At 32.3% G+C, this 24,571-nt stretch overlaps 1 protein-coding gene across 1 annotated transcript; it reads right to left on the bottom strand.

Moving 5' to 3' along the window:
• Window positions 1-22,163: 22,163 nt before the first annotated feature.
• On the bottom strand, window positions 22,164-24,071 carry LOC133831363 (small ubiquitin-related modifier 1-like). The gene is made up of 3 exons (XM_062261626.1): window positions 23,860-24,071; window positions 22,797-22,946; window positions 22,164-22,558 (listed from the first exon to the last, which is right to left on the bottom strand). Exons 1-3 carry the CDS (start codon window positions 23,962-23,964, stop codon window positions 22,496-22,498), a joined length of 318 nt encoding a protein of 105 aa, XP_062117610.1. The 5' UTR covers window positions 23,965-24,071; the 3' UTR covers window positions 22,164-22,495.
• Between the last annotated feature and the right edge of the window lie 500 nt (window positions 24,072-24,571).

Below are 24,571 nucleotides of genomic sequence, written 5' to 3'. Positions count from 1 at the left end.
TTCAAATTTGGTAAGTTAGATATTTACCTAAATCAATTCCTATCATCATTATGATATTATTATTCTATTATTACTACTATTATTAGGAATAATAAGGTAATAGAATAATCTATATATATATATGATATAGAATAATAAGAAAAAAACACACAATAGATAAACAACACAATACAATTCATAATAGTTCTCAGAATTTTTTGTCAGACAAAAAGTTTATCATGTTCTTCTTTATTCTAACCATTCTCATACCATAATCCAAGTTCTTATGTATTGAGAAATACTTGTGATTCCAAAATTGCATGGTCATGTTCCCTATGTGCCCACACACATCTTGAGGTGCAGAGAAAGCTCTGGAAGATCATGGTTTGAGTGCTCAAAGCATTGGATAGGAAGATCGATAAATATACGAAGGACACTTGATAAGCTTCAAGAGGTAAATGCTTATGGTCTTGAATATTCATATGTTTATGTGTTTATATGTTATATATAAATATATTGTATATTTATATATATGTTGTATGATTAATAATATTGTATGTTAATGTTTCTATCTGGATGTTTTCTTGTTCATATAAACTGTTTATATGAATGATGAAACTTTTTGTTGTTCTGCACAATTGGTCTACCACGCCTATTCCCCTACGTACTCTGTATGTTTTTCCAACATAAATGACTCGCTTAATGAGTTAAGCACTATTTTAAACACATAGTGTAATGACCCTAGATTAGTAGTATGTTATAGGCTATGCCATAGGGTAAGCTTTTAACTAACAAATCAAAATATTCACATAATATAATTAATAGAAATATTATCACTCAGAATTTAGATCGACTTGTGACTTTGGTTAGATTAGATAATAACGATACTTATTTATCTATCAATAATTAGTGTAGGTCCGAGTCCAGTGTAACAAAATACATTTTATCTTTTCTACTTATCTAATGTCATAGACAAGACATCATGCCTAGTGTATAAGTAGATCATATCGTAGATTAAAAAAAATTAAAATCATGTGCACTGGTTTAATCTCAGGACTAATTCTTTTAAACATATATTTACATTTATAATTCATTGTGACCTAGTCACTATGAGTGTAACTCATTTATATGTTTGGGATTTTATATATGTTTATATTAAGCAAATAAAAATGTAATAAAACAAGCAATCAATGCAATTGATAAACAAAATAATTTCTACTTCTTTATTGATAATTAAATGTGTTACATCAAAAATGTGGTTTTATAAAGGTATAAAATCCAACACATTTCTCCCGTAGTTCAGCGGGAGTCAATCTGCGTATGGGCAAAGAGGGTGGTGGGTGCAAGGATTGTAAAGAGAAGGGTTTTATTGGTGGTTGTGGGGTCAAGGAAAAGAAAGTAGAAAGATTGGCTTAAATTGTTTGTGGTTGTGGAGTAGAAGTCATGTGTGGTGGAGTCGGAGTCGACTTAGAATATTTGGGCAATTACTTGGTCCAAATACAAGCAGAAACTTTGGTGTCATTGACACGGGCTTCATAGGCTCAATCCAAAGAAAAAGCAACCATCAAGGTAGATGGACGAGTAAGAAACAACTCGCGACAATTATCAGGTTTAAGCCTTGTGATGAAAAAAGATATGAGTAGTTCTCCGGAGATACCGGTAACCTTGTTTATATTAGGATTAATTCCCTAAAAGCATGTAAAGATATTTTATTGAATTAAATAAAATTACAATTTTAATATATTTGAATGTTATAATTATTGTTTGAATTAATTATATAATAATGTCAAGAAAATGCCTTATTCATTCATGAGAATATGATCTTGTATTAGTACGAGAGAATTAATATCATATATAATGAATAAAATAGTCAATACCATATTAAAGTAAGAAATCTTTAATGAATGATTACTAGTGCAGTTTACTAAGCATACAGAATGCAAGTGATCTAGATTCAGATTACTGATGTGGAAGACATCTTAGTAAAGGTATTGTATATAATAGAGATTATATATGATAGGACCGATGAGAATTAATTATCTTTATAAACTTACCGTTTGTCATAAAGATTTAATTCTTATCATAAAAGATGATCATTTGTAGATCAGTCTAAATCTTGAATATTCATGAACTCCTGTTTGTGTTATTGGATCTTTTGATTCACTCGTTAAGGTTTCTTAGTATAATGAGGCTAATGAGTTTTGTTTTGGAGATTTAATATCATGAATGGTTAATTCATGACGTTTGTTTTGTTGGGAACATGATTTACAATAATGGAATCCATATTTTCCTAACTGATCGAATATTGATTCCATTAAGAGTTAATTCTTGAACTAAATAGTTATTAAGCTCAAATCTATAATTTGATTATAGATCAATTATTTGCTAGTCAAAAAATGGTACTTAAGGATCAAGAGGTAATTAGAAGCTGTAGAGTCCAAGAACTTTTCTTAGCTAAGATAGATAATAGTATGATAGTATTTATAGCATTATCTTTGTTACTATGGATTTTTGGTTTAGACCGGGAATTATTTGGACACTCATAGTAGTACTTATAGATTTTCTAAGTTTAACCTATAGTTTAAGAATATTAAGTATAACCTAAGGTTTGATTAATGTGACTGATATTAAGGATTATATTTATTATATTGTAAGGTTTAGACATCAACCAATAGGATTTTAAGCACATGTTATGAATGGTAATTAAGGATTAAGTATTTTTGGAGGATTAAATTAAATAAGGGTAAAGTTTGAATGATATAGGGTCAGTCAGCAGCTTTGAATACGTTAAAGGCTTAGTCAAGGCTGTTTACTCCATTCAAACTTAGCTAAAAATGTGTAATTTCGTGTTTAAATATTCAGCGTGTGCCGATATATCGCAGCTATAGGGGGCGATATATCGCAGCACGTAGATACGGAAAACACGAATCGATGCACGGTCGCCTCGGGAACAGTGGTCCAGGCGATATATCGCCTATAGGGGGCGATATATCGCCTCCACCAGCATGTTTTCAAACTCTTTTGAATTCATTTCCTTTCAGCCATTCAAACTCCTTCAACAGTCCAGCATCTTTTGAACGAGTCTTCAGCCTCTGCTGAACGATTATTCAAATGATTTTCATCTAAAAAGCCATTATTTTTATTCAAGTAAAATCAAGATATTTTCATTCCCAAACTCTATAAATAGGACCTAGTACCCAGCCATTATTCACCATTTTCTCTAAGTTCAGAAGCTGCTAGTGTTAAGTGAGTGTGAGAGTGTAAACACTTGGTTTGGGGAAAAACTATAAGCTTAAACATCATAAGCTTATCAAACACTTTGGGAAGTGAGTTCTATAATATTTCGGTGGAGGTTAGATTGATCTTGCAATCTTTGAGGTAAACCCAAAACTCTAGTTCCTTTCTGTATTTTATGTTATTTCCTTTCTCAAAACCTTCTACTCAGTCCCCTAACCTCATTCTTATTTTGGTTAGGGAATCCAAGTTCTTAAGCATATAAGTCGGTAAGTATGTTTTTATGGTTTAGTCTTTCCATCTCTTTCATTTCATCTCCTTTCTTTAGACTCACTCTTTCTTATGGTTTTAGGAGTGTTCCAAAAGTCCCAACTCAGTCCATTATATCCCGGTAACTTTGGTAAGGAAAATAGGCTAGAATCAATATGTTATGTGCTTATGTTATCTATATGTTTTATGTTATTAAAAGTGTTATGATATGTATATATGTGTTTGTAGGCTTGGGCATATGACCCATATGACTAACAAGACTCCAAATGGGTTATGGGCATATGACCTACTTAGCTAGTAGGACCCCACTAATCCCATGGGCATATGCTTGTTTAGTCTATGGGACCCCAAGTAATAATGGCCATTATAATAAGTGTATGTTATATGGTTATGTTTAGTCTTTATGTTTTCTTATGAAATTATGTATATGACTTTGTGTTAGATTTTCCTTGCTGAGCATTAGGCTCACTCCTTTCTGTTTATGTGCAGGAAAATAAGCTTAGAGGCGGTAAGATTCGTGGCGCTTGGAGGATGTGTATCGATGATGAATGGAGTCAAGGGGCCGAACGTTATTCGATTCGAGGATGTAGTTTCGGTTTTATGTCTTTTTATATGTATTTTCCGCACTAATTATGTAATGTCTTATTATTTTAAATTATGTTTTTGTTTTAAAGACAATGGGATCTCATATCCGTTTTGGTATTTACTTTGTAAATAACTCTTATTTTGCAAGTTATTCAATAAATTATGGTATTTTCGTAAAAATGTAAGTTTTATGTATAGTTTCGTTAATGGTCCAAATAGTCTAGATTAGTGGGTCATTACAGAAGCATCAAACGGTAATCTTGACCATCTCTAATTAACGAACCAATAGATAGAGGACATCACTACACTTACTGATTATATCAATGGACTACGAGAGAAAACTCTGTAAATTTAATTATATAAATACTTAGAGTGAAATTCCATATTTATAGTGGAGTAATCATGGAATTAATAAATAATATTATTAGATTAAAGATTTTAATTAATAATCCGGTTTATGGGGGCTTCATATTATAGGTCTATGGTCCCCAAATCACACATGTCCTACACTGTCAAGGGTAAGGATGTCAAAAGAAAGATTTGTAGAGAGAATGACTTAATTGCAAATGAATTAATTTTTAAAGGCAAGAAAATAATTATGTGATAGTTATGGGCAATTGATTAATTAACTATTTAACCATATAGTTTTTATTTTGAAAAACTATATGTTAAAAAAAATATTAATCATGCTTGGATTAATATAGAGAGAGATTAATAATTATTTTATTTATAATAAGATATTTATTTATTTAAAACTGATATTTTAAGATAAAGTTAATTTTGAATTAGCCGATACTTATTTTGGGATAAATATATTGACTTAAATATTAATTAAACAAACAAATGAGAAAATTAGGAAAAACCCTAATGTGGGTCACGTCACTCACTGTATTGCACAGTGAGTGGCACCACATAAGGATATTTCCTATCCTTGGGATTTGAATTTTGAATTTTAAATAACTTGTTTATTTAATTATTCTTTTTAAATATGATTTAAATTAAATAATTAAATAGGTTATAACTGATCATTTTTATTTTAAATAAAAAAGATTAAATAAATTAGTTATCTTTATAAACCTGAAAAGAAGCGATCATTTTCAATAAGTTGTTTTTTAGAAGTTTTGACTATTAGACTTTCTTAGGAAAAAAAAGCAATAGAATTTTCTAAACTTGAAAAATCTATTCACAACATCATCTCTCTATCAAACCTCCTAGATCTCATGCGTTGAGTACATCTAGTGTGATAGTCAGTATCCGATGATCCGTAGGGGGAAAGACTGAGTAAAGCTGTGCAATCCCACATCGTCTGGGGAAGGTCAAGTGTCATGATTCTAAGACTGTGTATGTATAGGACTACATAGTTGAAGAGGGCTTAAATGAATTGATGGGTACTACCTATATCAACAAGATGCATCTTATTTTCGGTAGCCCATCACTTGAGAACTCGAAAGTTAAGCGTGCTTGACCTAGAGTAATCTCAAGATGGGTGACCTCCTGGGAAGTTTTCCCGGGAAGCGTGCGAGTGAGGACAAAGCACGCTGGAAAGACTCGTGTTGGTTTGTAGGGCCAATCGTCATTCCAGGAAATAGCCATAATGACGTGGGGTGTTTCAAATGGTATCAGAGCCTTGACCCAGCCAGAAGTGTGGCCAACGAGGACGTCGGGCCCGTAAGGGGGTGATTATGATAGTCAGAATCCCGTGATCCGTAAGGGGAAAGACCAGGTAAAGTTGTGCAATACCACACTGCCTAGGGAAGGTCAAGTGTGATGATTCTAAGACTGTGTAGGTATGGGACTACACAGTTGAAGAGGGCTTAAATGGATTGATGGTACTACCTATATCAACAAGGTGCATCTTCTTTTCGGTAGCCCATCACTTGAGAACTCCAAAGTTAAGCATGCTTGACCTGGAGTAATCTCAAGATGGGTGACCTCTTGGGAAGTTTTCCTAGGAAGCGTGCAAGTGAGGACAAAGCACGCTGGAAAGACTCGTGTTGGTTTGTAGGGTCAGTCGTCATTCCAGAAAGCAACCATAGTGACGTGGGGCGTTACAAATGGTATCGGAGCCTTGACCCAGCTGGAAGTGTGGTTGACGGGGACGTCGGACTCCTAAGGGGTGTTATTGTGACAGTCAGTATCCCATGATCCGTAGGGGGAAGACCGAGTAAAGCTGTGCAATCCCACATCACTTGGGGAAGGTCAAGTGTGATGATTCTAAGACTGTGTAGGTATGGGACTACACAGTTGAAGATGGCTTAAATGAATTGATGGGTACTGCCTATATCAACAAGATGCATCTTATTTTTGGTAGCCCATCACTTGAGAACTCCAAAGTTAAGCGTGCTTGACGTGGAGTAATCTCAAGATGGGTGACATATTGGGAAGTTTTCCTAGGAAGTGTGCGAGTGAGGACAAAGCACGCTGGAAAGACTCGTGTTGGTTTGTAGGGCCAGTCGTCATTCCAGGAAGCAACCATAGTGACATGGAGCATTACATCTAGTGAGTTCTAAATCAATCTTTTGAATCCTACGTGCACACACACATTCTTGTGTGTTTGATGATTGTTTAGGAAGATCAATGTGTGAGCTTTAAGAATAAGGATAGGAAGATCGTTGTTTTATGCAAAAAAAAATTCATGGACTCTTTATAGGCACCAAGAGGCAATCTCTAATCTATTTGTGTTTGATTTAATATATCTATATGTGCATGATCTTTGGTAGTATTAATAATTTATTTAAAAGAACACATTCCGCTGCGAAATTTGATTTTCATATTTAATACCAAAAATTTATAAGATCTTCAAATTTAGATTGTAACTCTGCAACTGCAGATTGATGAGTGAGATTAGACAAGTTCCCTTAGTGATCTTTATACAAAGAAGTGTCGCAACGTAGCTTTAATTTATGAAGAAATTCCTTCCAAGAGGTTGTTTGCTTTCATCCATTGATACCAAGAAAATACACGACCTTTCCAAATGGAATGTGGCGATCCCTAAAGAAAAAGAATTCGGTATACCGTGGAAATTGAAGAACTCATCGATCTGAAATACCCATCCATTGGGATCGGTCCAATCAAACTTAGGGACTTCTATCTTCATGGAGCGGAGAACACAAACCAAAATCGGTAGTACCATCGGATAATGTCAGAATTGCAGGAGAAGATGGAGCACAACCCAAAACATCAGGTAAGGTACTTGAGGAGCTAGACATGTATGATTGCATATCTTCAAGATTGGAGTCGACAATGGCCATATATTGTTGCAAAGTTTGATGTAGAACAACTATGTGAGCATCAAACGCCATTTTTTAGCGTCAAACTAGGAGTGTAAGGCTTTCACAACAACTAAAATTTATGAGTCACTCATAGCAAGAGGTCAATGAAAACACCAATTGATACACTCTTGTATCCACCAACAAGAAAATCCAAAAACGAAATGATATAGTGAACAGATTCCCAAAGGAGAAAACTGGAGAGAATAGAAAGAAAAAGGAAAGAATCAGAAGGTAGAAGAAGATATGAACAAAAAGAGAATTTGAATCATAATCCTTCATTATTGTTGTGGTAGTGACCCAAATTCTTAAGGCCTAGCCCAAGAATATTTATTATATTAGGGTTTCCCTTTTATGTGTACTCTCTAAGTTAGATGAATACTCTCTGAGTCGTATTGTTGAAACACTCTTGTATCATTATATGACATAGTGATTTCTCTCCTTTGTCTGTGATTTTTTCCCTTCGAAATTCCCACATAAATTTGTGTGTGTGATCTTATTTTTTTTGTTCATTGTCTATTATTATATTGTCTACAATTACTATTTTCATGACTATCCAGCCATACATATACCTTTCAACCCAAGCACAACGCTTAAGGTTCAATAATGCGAAAATTGCACTTATAAAAGTAGGAATTTTTCAAAAATATAGCTTTTATACCATCAATATGCAAAAGTATGGGAGTTATACTTTTCTTAATTTGTATGAGAAATTTATTAAAGAAAAAGTGAAAGTATGGAAAACACAATTAGTAGCTAACTAAAATATGGAAATGTCACATTTTTTTATCATAGTTATGTTTTCTTTGATTTTGAAGGTAATTTTATTTTATTTTTTTCCTTACTTGTTTTTTCTTTCATTTTTTCATTTTTCATTTTTTTTTTCTACCAATTTTTTCCTTCATCTTTTTTTCTTTCCATTTTTTCATTCTTCTTCTTCTTCTTTTTTTCATTTTTATTTATTTATCTATTTTTTTCTTTCATTTGCATTGTTTTGGTTTTTTTTTTCTTTTTTTTTTTCATTCTAGTTTTTTCTTCATTTTTGTATTTAATATTTTCTCCTTCCATTTTTTTTCTTCTTTCACACATATGAGTTTTTTTTTCTTTTTTTCTACCAATTTTTTCATTCATATTTTTTTTTCTTTTCATTTTTCCATTATTTTTCTTCTTCTTCTTTTCATTCTTATTTATTCACCTATTTTTTTTCATTCATCATTTCTTTTGTTTTTTTTTTTCATTTTTGTACTTATTCTTTTCTCATTCTATTTTTTTTTCATTTTTTTCACACATATATTTTAACATTACATAATTATTCTACTATTTTGTTATTTATTATCTTTTATTATTGTAATTTTTTTAATAGTTTTTTCCACTATATGTAAAAAAAATTCAAATCAATTTTTTCAGCATTTTCTTTTTACTGTAACACTTGTAGGAATACCAAAATTTGGAAAGAAAACTAATAAAAATATGAAAACGTGAATGGGTAACTGGTTACCTTCACATTCTTTGTGTGTATATTTTCGAGGGCAACTGGTTACTTTCACGTTCTGGTGTGTGTGTATTTATGGTTTCTTTATGGTAACTAGTTACTTATGTTACTAAAATCATAGTTACTTCTTCTTCATTTTTTTAATGAAGTGTTCTTCCATTTTTTCCTTCAAATTTGATGTTTATTTTCATATTTAATATGAGTAACTCGTCACCCCTCTTAGGTAATTGGTTACCCCTCTTATGGCAGAAAATTACTCATCTCAGAATAACTGGTTACCCCTCCTGGTGCATGTTATTTAACCTAGCTCTAGGATTTTTTTTTTTAAGATCAATCAAGCAACTGGTTACCCTACCTAGGATTTGAAAAAATAAACGTACAATCTTAAAAAAGACATGTTTATAATAAATAAATAATAATTTTAAAAACCATTCATATTACAAAAAAAAATTGCAAAACAACCAAAGAAAAATTTAATATAAAATTAGTAATATAAAAAAAACAAACAACCTAAAAAAATAATAATCAAATTACAAACATACCCTTCCAAAGTTAATTAAGAGTAAAACTATGGCATAAACCAATTTTTATACAAAAATATAGAAAAATAAACTCATAAAAGTGAAAATTCTTAAAAAAAAAAAGCCATAATTAACTTTTTTAGAAAGAAAAAAAACCATATTTTTTGCACACTCTATTAAAAATCTCATATAAAATATAATTTCCTCTATAAAAAATAGAAATAAGATCATTTTTGTTACACACAACAAATCTCCTTGGATTCATTGAATATAGTCCTCTAACAGCTTGGGGTTTCTTCTCTCACGTTTGGGCCTTTCTCTGGCTGGCCTTGTGCCTGATTGTTGGGGCCCAATTCAGACTGATTACCTCCAGGAGTTATTGGAACGGACTGGACTTGTGGAGGTGTATCATAAAGCATGGCTCCGTGTCCTTTTGCAAATAATAAATGTTAAAAGGACAAAAAAAGAGGGAAAAACTACGCATAGCACTGCTAATTTACAAAAAAAATTGAAAAAATACAGAATTTTACAAAAATTACAAAAAATGCGAATAATAGTTTGTAACAATTTTATAATCGCATGTTACAATTTTTTATTTAGTCTGTAAATGTTGTTTATAAAATCATAACATATAGTTATAAACTTGTAAATTTTTGTTACAAAATTTTAAACTTTGATTACAATAAAACTATATTATTACAGATTTGTAAACTTTGTTTACCAAAAAAAAATTCAGTATTTACAATTATGTTCCTCCATATTTTTGTAAATTTTTTCAAATTTCGTATTTTTAGTATTTTTTGTTTTAGTACCTATTTTTTATTATTTTGAGATTATTTTTTATAATTTTAATTTATTTGTGTTAATTTTTTATCATTTATATTTGATAAAATATTTTTTTATCAAATCAGATTTGATAAAGCATAAAAATAAATGTATCTAGGGTTTCTTCTCTGATTGCATTTTATTTTCTTTATCAATCAATGGATCCAAAATCGAAAGTCGTCTGAGAACGACATCCACCTTGTACTCTTCCGAACAGAGCTCCGCTAACCTATTACTATTTCTCAAATTCATTACCCAACTTGTGCTTGCTTTTTGCGATTGTGTTCATAAATCCCATATGTATTTCTATCATATTCATAACTAAAAAAAATTCATTTTTTTATCACTTGAAAATGTTTTGTTCTCCCAAAGTTTCGTTTCCAGATACGGATTAGAATATATGATCTTTGGTTCTTGGTATACATGGTGGTTCTTGGTTTCTTTGTCTAGGGAAAAAGGTTTGGAATCCATATATATTTTCATAGAAGTGCTAAATGTTGGAACTTTAGAATTTATTGAACGAACCAATTTCTTCAGCAGAGATTTTGTTGTGTGAAGTTTTATATCAAATGTATGTTAATGTATACATAATCATTATTTAGTCGTCTTAGCATTATCTATTTCATATTGGTTCTTAGAAAAATCCTTTACATTTCCCATTTGGAACTACATATCCAGCTTCTCATTCTTAATTTCTCTCAGTCGGCCTCGCTCTCCTAATTTCACCATGTTCCCTTCATCCTCAAACCCCTAATTTAAGTCTATAATTTCATCTCTCACTCCAGTTAGCAACCACGCCACTGTGCTACTGTGATTTTTCATATGTTATTTTTTTCTCCTGCTTTTATCCACTGAAATTACTATATATGAGTGACTTGAGTTTTGATTCTTGTTTTGCCTTTTGCTTTTTATGGACTTCGAGTCTTGACCCTGAAAAATTTAGGACATGAAAACTGTTTTATTGTGCTTATTAGGAAGAATTAAAAAGAAAGAAGGTTTAGAGGGATTAGAAACCATAATCTTTACTTATTGCTTTCATCTTTTGAAATAGAAAACTGAAAATCATATGCTTTTATGCCAAGTATATGTGTATTGTAAGATATATAATAATTATTCTAGGTCTTTGCTGTATATTTTTAATATTTTCTTAATAATTTATACTTAGAAAATGGTTGATTTGGGGTATGTAAGAAACTCGAATGAATCGGCTTTCATATTTGATTTTTCTGGGTTTTTTTTTCCAAATCTGTTTGAGTAACCAGGTACCTTGATGCCTGATTCATTTTATTCATATCTGATTTTTTTTAGACCTAGGTGTAACCAGTTACTTTTTATTCTCATTTCTTCTTCTTTTCTTCCATTTGTTATATTCTTTAATCAACATTTTATTCACAGTAACTGGTTACCACTATCAAAATAATTTTGATTTTTTTGTAATAATAATCGTATGCTACTATCCATTTTTTTTAATGATGTGTGGTAACCGGTTACAACTATAAAAATCAGGTTTATTATTTGAGAGGTGTTGTAGTAACTGGTTACAACTATAAAAATAATTTTTATTTTTTTAAGTAATGTACCATTATCAAAATACCAATTGAATTATAATCTGTTACTTAGTGAGATTTGGAAGAAAAAAAAATTATATGAAAAAAATAAACTAAATTGATGGTGAAGGTAACTGGTTACAACTAGGTCTGAAAAAAAAATGAAAAAAATAATAGACAATTGCAATGGTAACCGGTTACTTAGCCAGACTTGGAAAAAAATAAGATTCAAACAAAAAATCTAAACTAATCATAATCGTAACTGGTTACAACGAGGTTTGAAAAAAAAATCAAATCTAAAAAAAATAACCAATTGCTATGGTACCTGGTTGCTTAGTCAGGTGTGAAAACAAAATCAAATATAATAAAATAATCTAAATTAATCGCTATTGTAACTGGTTACACCTAGGTCTAAAAAAAATCTGATATGAATAAAATGAATCATGCGTCATGGTACCTAGTTACTTAAACAGATTTGGAAAAAAAAAACTGATATGAAAAAAAATAAACTAAATTGATCTTGAAGGTAACTGGTTACAACTAGCTCTGCAAAAAAAAAAAAAAAACAGAGACAGTTGTAATGGTAAATGATTACATAGCCAGACTTGGAAAAAAATATGATTCAAACAAAAAATCTAAACTAATCATAATTGTAAAGCGATGTTTGAAAAAAAAATCAAATCTAAAAAAAGAACCAATTGCTATGGTACCTGGTTACTTAGTCTGGTGTGAAAACAAAATCAAATATAAACTATACTGAATTCAATACAAAACCTCACAAGTCAAGCAAGTGGAATTAAGATTAAAAAAATCTAAAGCCGAAAGCAACATCATTAAGTTTGATGTTTGAACTGAGCAATGTACTTAGTACTTAAAAGCATTTAATGAAATTTGAAATCTACAATACTGAATTCAATTCAAATTCAACAGACCAATCAATACCCATGTCCATATTATTAAAAAAAAGAATCATATTTGACCGAAAGCAACAGCCACGAGTTCCAAAAACAAAAAACTAATAAATTAAAAGGAAAAGTCATACGGCAGAGTAAGAATCCTGATAATAAATCATCACTCATTCAAACAACTACATATTGGAACAAAATTCATAGCTAAAACAAATCGAATTCCTCATCAATTCAATTATAAGTTGCAAATAAATAAACAGACAAACAAAAAATTCAGGAAAAATAAGAACGAGAGGAAGAGCAGAAATACTCGCATCTCGGTGTTGCCGAAGAAGGTATCGAAAAGCCTGCGAAAAGCTTGACCCATGGTAATTGAGGTTTTGTGTTAAACTAATCTGTAAGTTTCAGGTAGAGCTCATCGACTAGAGGAAAGAAATTGCGGCGATTGCGATTGGAATTGAGATTGAGATTGAGATTCAAGGTTAGGTTAGGTCAGCTTTGATCGATCTTTTAGAGAGGAGGAAGAAGAAGAAGACACAGAACCTGCGTTTTCTTTTTTTTTTTCTCTCCAAATACTTTTCAGGAAAATAAAAAAAACAAAAGCCAAGAGACTAGTCTTCCTTGCTTTTTTTTAAAATGAGAATCTGGTTTGTTAGTGTATGGGAATTTCATATTTATATTTTTGTATTAAGCGTGTATTACCATATTTGACTTAATTATTTTTTTGTCCATATATATCTAAAGTTTAGTTAACATTCCCATTTATATTAAGTTGTCTCTGGTAGAAGTTATAATGCTTTCACCTTTCTAATGAAATGGGCATCTTTTGCTTAGAATTACCTCAAGTATAAATATAGGGAAATTACACAAAATGTAGTTTTTTTAATAACTTTTTTTACATAAATATGAGAATTTAACTTTTCTCAAATTATATGGTTTTTTTTAGTTAAAAGGTTAATTATATGGGATTAGATATTCCGTATTTTTTGTATGATTTTGAAATAATGCCATATATTTTATTAAAGTTTAGTGTTTTCAGTTTCCTATTATTTTTTAGGACAACTTTGTTATTTCACTCTCAATTCTTAAGGTTAAATTTGTAATTCCACTTTATATATATATATATTATATATTATATGAGGGGCAATTCTTTAGTCCCTCACTTGCTTTGGAGGGACTAAATCCATCATAGATTTTTAACCATTAAATTTAACTATAAAGATTGTCAGCCATCAGATTAATTTATTTTGTAAAAATTTGTTAAAATACCACACTACCCTTAAAAACCTGTAACTGGTTAGAATTTTTTTTCGGTGAGGTCTATTACTCTTTATCAATCAATTGCATAAAAAAAAAAAAAGCAATCCTTCGTCTCTCTTCTTCCCTCACGTCCATCATCTATGCATGCATTTCCTTCTCACTTCAAAAGACCATATTTGTCTTCCCTTCTCAATCTTTGTCAGCATGGCTGCTGTAACCTCAAGAATGCAACTCTAACTCAGTGGACCCAGTCAATTTTCTACTCCACCCAACTACCAAGTCGACTCTAACTCCGAATATCCCTTTCCTATTATATTTATTATTTGTTTGTGTACTTTTGGTTGGGCATTAGATATATGTTGATTCTTCTTTTGGATATACTCCATGAATCAGTCATTTCTACTGGTTATAAAATATCTCCATCTCTTTCATTCTCTTGGGTTGGCGGCGACAAGGCGTAGAGCACAAGCACAAGGCTAGAAACGGTGGCTCAACTTCTCCATTACGGTGGGTCGAGTTCTTCGCTAACGGTGGCTAACAGAGCTCTTCGCACGTGATGGTGGCCTTGGGTTAGTTCAAAATAAGGTTTTGTGTGCATTTTTATAATTTGTTTTTATGAATGATGTTTAAATTTTTCGATATGTTGTTGAAAATGATATATGTATATATATATATGCATATATATTTATGATTGATGGGGAGAGAGTTAGGATTGTTGGGGAATAAATAAAACATCTCCAGGAAAAAACTTAAAAAAATATTATAAAACAACTAGAAAATATATATCACTTTTACTTACGTGGTTATTGTTGCATCTCACTTAACATAACATATAAATCATTTGGTGTAAGCACAATGCTTACGTTACCAAAATCGTAAATATCTCTCAAATTCATATTAAGTTTACGATCAAGTCCTTAACTGTACATATTTTTTTGGATATACTCCATGAATCAGTCATTTTTACTGGTTGTAAAATATCTCCATCTCTTTCATTCTCCTGGGTTAGCGGCGACAAGGCATAGAGCACAGGCACGAGGCTAGAAACGATGGCTCAACTTCTCCATTACGGTGGGTCGAGTTCTTCGCTAATGGTGGCTAACAAAGCTCTTCGCACATAATGGTGGCCTTGGGTTAGTTCAAAATAAGGTTTTGTGTGCATTTTTATAATTTGTTTTTATGAATGATGTTTAAATTTTTCGATATGTTGTTGAAAATGATATATGTATATATATATATATATGATTGATGTGAGGAGAGTTAGGATTGTTAGGGAATAAATGAAACATCTCCAGGAAAAAACTTTAAAAAATCTTATAAAACAACTACAAAATATATATCAGTTTTACTTACGTGGTTATTGTTGCGTCTTACTCAACATAAAATATAAATCACTTGGCAGAAGCACAATGCTTACGTTACCAAAATCGTAAATATCTCTCAAATTCATATTAAGTTTACGATCAAGTCCTCAACTGTACATATTTTTGGACAGGGAATTACTTTGTTGCCCCTACTTTTTATACCCACATCACCAACAACTTTCCAACCAGTTCACACAACCGGTCATTGCAAGTCAAAAGAAAATGTGAAAAAAAGACAAACTCCTATAAAAATTTGACACTCGGCAAAAAAATGGGCCCCAAACTGAAGGACTCAGTCCTGTGAGGGACTAGAGAATTCGCCATTATATGATTGCTTTATTTTTGTTTTCATTTTTTTTTAATTCTAGTTTTGGCCTTATGGTTTGTATGTTTTATTCCTTTTACTTTTCTTTTCCAAATTTTTATATAGGGAAATTTGCTTAAAAAAGACTTAATTTATGCATTATTGTTCTAAAAAAGACCTTATTCCAAAATTTAGCAATGAAAGTATCTTCTGTCTACTTTCTTTTATGGTAAAAATTCTTTTCGTCCATTTCATTTGGCAAAAGTTAAAAATCTTCCATTATTTGCATTATTTTACTCAAAAGACCTTAATCCAATATATTATAAAAAAAAAATCTTCCGTCTGCTTCTCTCTTTTAAAAAATATTAATTAGGATTTAATTATTTTAAAATATTATTAAGACTTAAAAAAATGTCTCATTTAATTTTTTTAAGTATTTTTACCATCTAGCATCATATATTTGTGATTTTAGATTACTTATATTTATCCAAATTTGGATTATAGTTATCTTTCTTGCAATCCATAACAATTGATTGATGTGTTTCTCTTTTTTTCACTGGAACAATCGTTCAATTAACCAAGAAACAAAGCGAGATCTACAGGGGATGATCCCTCCTCATGGTAAATACCAACAAAACTTGGGTTTGATCTTGCCTTCTTGGCCAAGTCATCCACATCCTGAATGTTTTGTCTAGACATATAACTAAAATAACAGAAATAAAAATAAGATAACATATGCATAATAGACAAATACAAGTCAGTTGCTTTCCAGTCAGGGGTGCTCGACTTTCTGTTAATGGAGTCCACTGGTTTTAGTCAATCCGAGTAAATATGCATATCATGCGGTCCCTCAAATTAAGCCCATTGCATAGCTATGAAGATAGCATTGAACTCAGCCTCCACAGGTGAACTCACCGTAGTCAGATTAACATTAAACTGCCACCCTGGGTTACCATCTTTCCAATACAGGACTGTCAAACCCACCCTGCCTTCCCGAAAAGAAGCATCTACAACAAACTTGTGATCAATTTTAACATTGGAGGTTGTGAAGTTTTGTCTAACTTGCTTCACTTGGCGAAGAACTTCTCCAAGCTCCAATGTCGAACCATACCCTACAAACTTCTTATTAATTGGTAGAAAAACAGCCACCACCGATTGAGCTTGCTAACCACAAATAGGGCATTCCTCTATTTCCAAAATTCTTCAAGAAGGCAACCCATGTATCACAAGTCATCTCTACCTGCCTAGCCTATCGAGTTACACAAGAACTCCAAAGCCTAGAGCATGTCCGTCTGGCTGAGGGCCTCAACACGCATTGGAAAATTACTAGTGAACCAAATAGCCCCGGCTAAAGGACACATAAAGAAGATGAGCTTGGGTGTCTCCAGTTCTTCCTCACAAAAACACAGTTCTTCTCTTGGAGGAACCTTAGCTTGTCCATGGTTGGGAGAACTCTTGGAAGCTCTGCCATAACATCATACGAAGTATTGGGTTCATTTGTCCAAATCAAATCCATTTCCATCTACAATATGAATGGTGAAACCTGTAACTTTGATCCATACAATAGACACTGTAACACCTTACTTCCTTAGAGTCGTTACTATGTCAGTTAAAAATGTGTCATTAGCTCGCTAATTGAGGTTTTAGGTTAAAAGTATAACTAAACTGCAATAAAAGTTTTTTAAAGACATTAGGCATAAAAATGTAGTCATTCATTGAAATCGTAAAGAGTTAAACATTTGGGATCCCAAAATACTGTTTAGAAAATACTTTACAATACAAAAGTATAATTAAGGTCGACCTACGTGACAAAACAATCAATACGATACATCTTCCCAAAATAACCCTAGCCGTGGCGGCTAGGTAGGCCGAACATGTACCCATCGCTCCACGCTCTTCGTACTCATGGTTGGTCGACATTTCCTTTACCCTTACATGCACCATAGAGCACCCGTGAGCCGAAGCCCAGCACGAAAACCCAACACAGAACATATAACATATGCATAGCAGTTAGTAACATACAACAAAATAGCCAACAGGCTAAACACATAGCAGCCAACACCATCCCAGGCGCTTTACCAGGCCCTGGGTTCGCGTTCTTCACCGAAAGGGTGGCTCCAGCACCCTAGAAGGGTCTCGCCCTATCAACCTGCACTCATCGTGCTCAATGTCGTTCCCAGCCCCTTGCCGTACTCAACTTCTTGAGGCTTGGTCGTAACCATGATACGTTCCCACCTTCAAAGCAATGGTTAGGATGTTCTCAAATGTGAGATAAGGGGTTGGAAGCCCATGCGCTTGACCCTATGACATAGCTCTCTTCATATCCACTATGTGCTAATTACCATCCTCCAGCCATGGGACAATTTGACCATTGATCAACCAGTGACATTTGTTAAGAACCATTGAGCAATCCTCTTCCATGTCAAAAAAGATGGCCCACAGCTAATCCTTCATAACTTTCAGTCTCCATTTTCCTTTAACTCTCCATATATCCAAGAGGATTTGCTTTGATCTGTTCTTCAGGACACCTCTCCTTCCGAATACTTTAGCCAAGACTAGGGGTGGACATTCAATCCAATCCAATCCAATCCAATTTTTTTGTACTAATCTAATCCAATCCAATCCAATTAGTAATTGATTGGTTCGGTTTTTAATTAGATTTCAAGTTGGAACCTGATTTTTTTTTTTTTTTTTTAAACCAAGTTGGAACTTGTTTTTAATATTACTTAAAAGCATACAAAAAATCACTTAAAAACTAAACAACGCCATTCATTTAGGTTCAAACTACATAAAACTATCAAATTTACAAGTTTAATCCAACTGAAAACTTGAAGTAGTATATGGTAAATGAGAGAGAAGGAGCAGGAGAATAGATGCGTATTTTTAATATTTTCTCATCTAATTAGGTGTAGAAGTGTATATAGGAATATTGATAGTTAGCCAATAATAATGTATTAAAAAAATTATAAATATTTTTAATATATTTAAAGAAATATAAATAATTAAATATTTTTTAATATATATTATATGTAATTGGATTTGATCAATTTTTAATTGGATTTTGATGATGTTATCTGCCATTTGATCATATCAAATTAATATTCAATTATTCAAATTCAATACAATCCAATTGTAATTAGATATCCAATTTTTTGTAATTTGATTGGATTAGTTCGGTATGGTTTGGATGTTGCCTACCCTTAGCCAAGACACTTGTTATCTTCATTCAATTCTATGTCCGCCTCCAGATCAAGCAAAGGGATTCAATGAACTGTCTTCTACATTCCTTTAAGGCACGTTCATGTTCCTCATGATTTCCACTTGGGGCATTTCTTGGACCTCACCAATGAGGGGAGAATCCTGGTTGGCATGTCCCATTTCTTCTGTTAAGGTTGTGTTCTCTGTAGTACTCCCTCGCTGTCCTCTGTTCTCCATCCCCACCTCCATAGCAATCAGGTTCTAGGAGACGCAAGCTAATGGAACAGTAACATGATATTTGACTGAGAAAGAATACACTCTAAGCAATGTACCTTTACCTTGACTTTCGAACCCAAGAATCACCTTAAATAAATCTAAATCGAACTGGTAGTAGAGAATATAGCCAGAGCTAGAAATAAATGAGAGTTATAAATGCAATCAACTCAACGTCTAGAGTTTTACACAAGGAAAGTCGTGAACCATCTGAACCTTGAGGAGAATACTCTCTAAGTTGGATAACCAACGCCTCACCATTGACGGGAAGATTACCTCGCAATATTGTGCTTAACGGTCCCTTGTGCTTGTTGGGTGTAGAAATTCGCTACTTCATTAGAAATTTTGGTGAGCAAGAATGTGATTTGATTGAAGTTCTCGATTAGCATATCATTGTGAAGAATGAGACGACGTGGAGTTGTGGACAATGAATGAATGAGAGTATCATCCATCATATAATTAAAATAAAGGAATTTCGATCATATGTGTATCTCTTACTTTTGGAGATTGAGTTTTTTGATTTAGTTATCTCTTTCTTATCACGCCTAAAAAAATCGAAAAATAACTCGTGTATTGATATTCTTTGATCCTAATTGGGTGAACCAAGGTTGATAACTATCGTTGTTTTGCCTCTGAAGTCGATATTATGTTGTCTATCGAATCATCATCATTTTTCATCACTTATGTCAATAGTGACTCAGTAATTTATAAAAAATGTTGTTAGTTTTATAATTTTTTATACATCTCTTTGACAAAAGAAAATATAGAAGATATAGAAAATATAGAAAATAAGAGATGGAAAGGAAAGTACGATATGTTTTACACCTTACCTAAAAAATTGTTATTTCCTTTTTAAAATATAAAAACTGATTTCTGAAAATAAGTAGGGTATTTGATATTATTTTCATAAAATAAATTTACAAAAAATAGAAAATTCTGATAACAACACAAAGTTGTTTTTAGTTGTTATTAAATTTATAATTTTTTTTTAGTTATTTTACTTTTTATCAATTCACTTTCTCATATATCACTTTCTCTTTCATTATTTTTTATCAATTCACTTTCTCATAGGGAAATTTCATGTTATATGCATAATAACTTAGTAAAAAATTTTAATATGCCACCATAAGTTACTATCCCAAATATATGACAATTTCAATTTTTTAGACAAAAATACTCATAACATTCAAATACCTATTTTTTCTCTCAATCCAAACTTTCTCTCTCTAACATCTCGTATTCTCTCACTCTCTCTAGCATTCTAATTTTGTAAATCTCGAAAAAATATCAAAATTTAAAAAAACAATCATCTGAAACCGACATTTGAGTGAAAAAATATGAATCTCCAAAGTTTTCGTCAAATTTCAGTGCAGAGCATCGAAATTGCATCGAAAAAGCATCGTTTTGGATAAAAATCAAGTTTTCATGATTCCATCGAAACATCATCCATGTATCATCGATTTTGCATCGAAATATCATCGATTTGGCATCAAAACACCATCGATTTTGCATCGAAAAGTTATCATTTTGGCAAAAAAAACAAGTTTTCATGATTGCATCGCAACAGCATCGAAATATCATCGATTTTGCATCGAAACATCATCGATGTACCATCGATTTTGCATCGAAAAAACATCGTTTTGGATAAAAATCAAGTTTTCATGATTGGATCGAAACATCATCGATGTACCATCGATTTTTCGATGCAAAATCGATGGTGTTTCGATGTTCTTTCGATGCAATCATAAAAACTTGTTTTTTGGCCAAAACGATGTTTTTCGATGCAAAATCGATGGTGTTTCGATGCAAAATCGATGGTACATCGATGATATTTCGATGCAAAATCGATGGTATTTCGATGTTGTTGCGATGCAATCATGAAAACTTGTTTTTTTTGCCAAAACGATGACTTTTCGATGCAAAATCGATGGTGTTTCGATTCCAAATTGATAGTATTTCGATACAAAATCGATGGTACATCGATGATATTTTGATGCAATCATGAAAACTTGATTTTTATCCCAAACGATGCTTTTTCGATGCAATTTCGATGCTCTGTACTGAAATTTGACGAAAACTTTGGAGATTCATATTTTTTCACTCAAATGGCGGTTTCAGATTTTTTTTTTTTTAATTTTGGTATTTTTTTTTAGATCTACAAGATTAGAATGTTAGAGAGAGTGAGAGAATAAGAGATGTTAGAGAGAGAAAGTTTGGATTGAGAGAGAAAATATGTATTTGAATGTTAGGGGTATATTTGTCTAAAAAATTGAAATTGTCATATATTTGGGATAGTAACTTATGGTGGCATATTAAAAAATTTCACTAAGTTATTATGCATATAACATGAAATTTCCCTTCTCATATATCACTTTCTCTCTCATCACTTATTTTCTCATTATTTTCTATCTCTTCATTTCTTATATCCTTATTTTTTTTCTTCCTCATTTTTTCTATCTCGCAATTTTCTCACTCAAATTTTTTTTCTTGCATTAATTTCTCACTTCTCAATTTTTCTTTTTCAAAATTTCTCTCTTTAGTTTCTCTCTCTTTATTTTCATAATTTTTTCTTTCATATTACTTTATTTCATTATTTATTACAATTTTTTTTTAAAAAAAATTGTTTTGTAAATATATTTATTAATTTTTTTATTTTTAAACAAAAAACAATACTAAACATACCCACAGAAAATAATATCAAACAAACCCTACAAACCCTATATTTCCTAGATAACAAGCCCTATATAATCCTAGATAATTGTTTGGAGATAATTATTTGGTAAGTGGGAATGTGTAGAAAAATAAATTAGTAATCTTACATTTACTTGTATTTATAAAAAAAAAATTATCTCCTCCAAAGAAAAAAATTTGGTCACTCAAAAATTTTCCACTCACTTTTCACTTCCTTCTCATCTTCTTTTTCATTCCATTTTTATCTTGTTTCCCTACTCTTTTCTTTTCTACCAAGGATAGGCTTAGAGATTATAATTAAGCTTTCCTATTTAGAATATTATTATTTTTTTCGATTACTGATTCGAGAAGATTTTAGAATTGGATGCTCACTCTCTGTTTGCTTTTGCTTTTGCTCATGTAAAAAATCAGAGTAATTATATGTCTAAAGTATTCCAATAGGAAACCAATAAAGCCCTCCAAGACCATAACATACAACAAATAAGAAAAACAGCACAAGTCACATCAAATATAGATCGCTACAATAATAGACTGCCAATAATTAATGGTAAACAAGCCATAAACAACCACGCATTACAAATCCATTATAGTCATGATCGACAATCAAAAACCTCACAGTCTAGTTTAGAGTATGCACCAGATCCATTTTTATTTACAGTAACTTTTCAATATATGAAGCAAAATAAGGAACTCGGCAGGCAATCTATACCCTCCATTTTCGAATGGCTTTGCATTCTAAAAGCTGAGTTGCATCTGCAGCAGTTGAGCAGCCCTTTCATGGGCTCCCTCCAGTTTGGTGCAGCATTGCATCTATCTCATCACCATCCTCCATCTCAAGCTATTAACAAATTTAAACCATGATACCACAACAAAAAAGTGAGCCCAATATCCATATCAATGGTCAAATCACTGTTACATTTTCAAAATCAATTTTACACAAGTAATCGAACCACTAATAGTGTTAAACTATCCAGTCAGTGTAATGATCATTTAAACTAGTCCAATGGTAAAATAACATGGGCTTCAAATCTTAAGACTAGCCAACTAACTAATTCATGATGAGCTAAAGAGTTTACCTCATCTGGAGTCTGATCGGCTCGGAGCCTGCGTCCATCAAAAAGAAATGCAATGGAGTTCAGCTCCACAGACTGTCTGTCACAGTATGCAGTCATGAGCTTGCGCAATTGGGTGCTTCTTTTTATCCTAAAGAACACCTCATTACCATCCTAAGATTTGAAACAAAAGAAGCAGGTTAGCTAAGGACAAACCAAAAACACAATCTTACTACTTGTTAATAGAACTGAGATTTTAGGCCACTGTTTACTAATCCATAATGCACAGTGGATCATAAAATGGGAAAGGAAAAAAGAAAATGTCTCCTCTTTTCACTTCATTTAACATGAAAAATATAGCATGTAAAGAACATGCCCGAACCAAATTAAAAAAAAAAAAAACTCTTTCTTGTCTTATTTCATCAAGTTCCTTGCAACCCTTTTCCATTTCAAGATTATTTTACTCACCAATGAATGAAAACAACCATTTTCTTTTACAATTATTTTCATTTACATCTCATTTAAATGAGCTTGCTTAAATTTTTCATTTACTAAACCACACAATTACTAGATTGAGCAACCCGTGGTCGACCTAACCATGGTCCAGCCAGTAAAACTAACTTCATGTGTCAAAAACATTCCTAGTTTGGTTAGCCATCTTTTCCCACATTTAAGAAAAAATCTTGAAACATTGTTGTGCCATCACAATTGTCAAAAGAACGATTGCGAAACTATTCTCTACGAACCCATTTCATTCTCAAACCGAAAACTACTCTCCGCTACGACGTTATCGATGTATCAATAAACCCCACCACCACCATCGTACCCAGTGACACAAATTAGTAGCAAAAATTACAATCGACCAGAAAGGAAAAAAAACACTTTTGCCATAATCAATAGTACAGCTACTTTTCTCCAAGAAGAATCAAACATCATTTCACCTCCATAATCAAAATTTCCCACGGTTTCTCAACAGCCAAACAGTCAAAATCAACAAAGAGATCGCATGCAAAACTAACCATCACCACACCACAACATAATAAATTAATCATTTTTTTAAAAAAAAAATTCAAATTTTAAATCATACCTGACCCTTGACTTTGAGATTAATGTGAGCCGTCTGGTCAACGGGCTTCTTGTCCTCTTCCTGACCACCACCGCCACCTCCACCGCCGCCGCCAGTCGCCGACATCGTACAATTCTCAAAGCCTTTTGCTATTTTCGACTCCAGATAACTTAAGCGTCAGATTCACGCTGTGTCTCTCTACATGCGAGCCTTGGTATGTATATAACTATATATACTTGTGCCTCAGACTACCCAAACTCACTGTGGAGGGTGATAATGGTAATTTCAAACTGTGGGTGGAATAAGGTCATAATTACATAATTGTCCCTCGTACGATGACATGACATTAGAAGAGAGCAAGTTTGGACTTTGGAATTACTCGTGTACGCGCGGAAAAGGGCAATGTTGATAATAACTTATTTTGGATAATAAACTGGATTTGATAAAAGAGTTTGGAATCCGTTGAGGGCGGGAGCCGTTAGTTGTGGTCTACAAAAAGGTGGAAAGGACCAAGACACAAAAGAAAGGTGTGATGGTGGGAATCGAAATCGAGGGCTGATATTGATTGAGTGAGGAGTTGACGGATCAGATGGTTCGATGTTTGGAAAATGGACGGTGGGCTTTGGTGCAGTAGTCAACTTATTTGCATTTTCCAAATCTGGGTGTGCGGGTACGTCATGTACTTGGGGAGATTCTGGAAAGTTCTGATTGGGTATTAGGTTCTTCCTTATCC

Source organism: Humulus lupulus, chromosome 4 (genome assembly GCF_963169125.1).
Source record: "Humulus lupulus chromosome 4, drHumLupu1.1, whole genome shotgun sequence".
Taxonomy (NCBI): Eukaryota; Viridiplantae; Streptophyta; class Magnoliopsida; order Rosales; family Cannabaceae; genus Humulus; species Humulus lupulus.
Note: the sequence above shows the minus strand (reverse complement) of the source record. Positions and strands in the feature narration are given on the sequence as shown.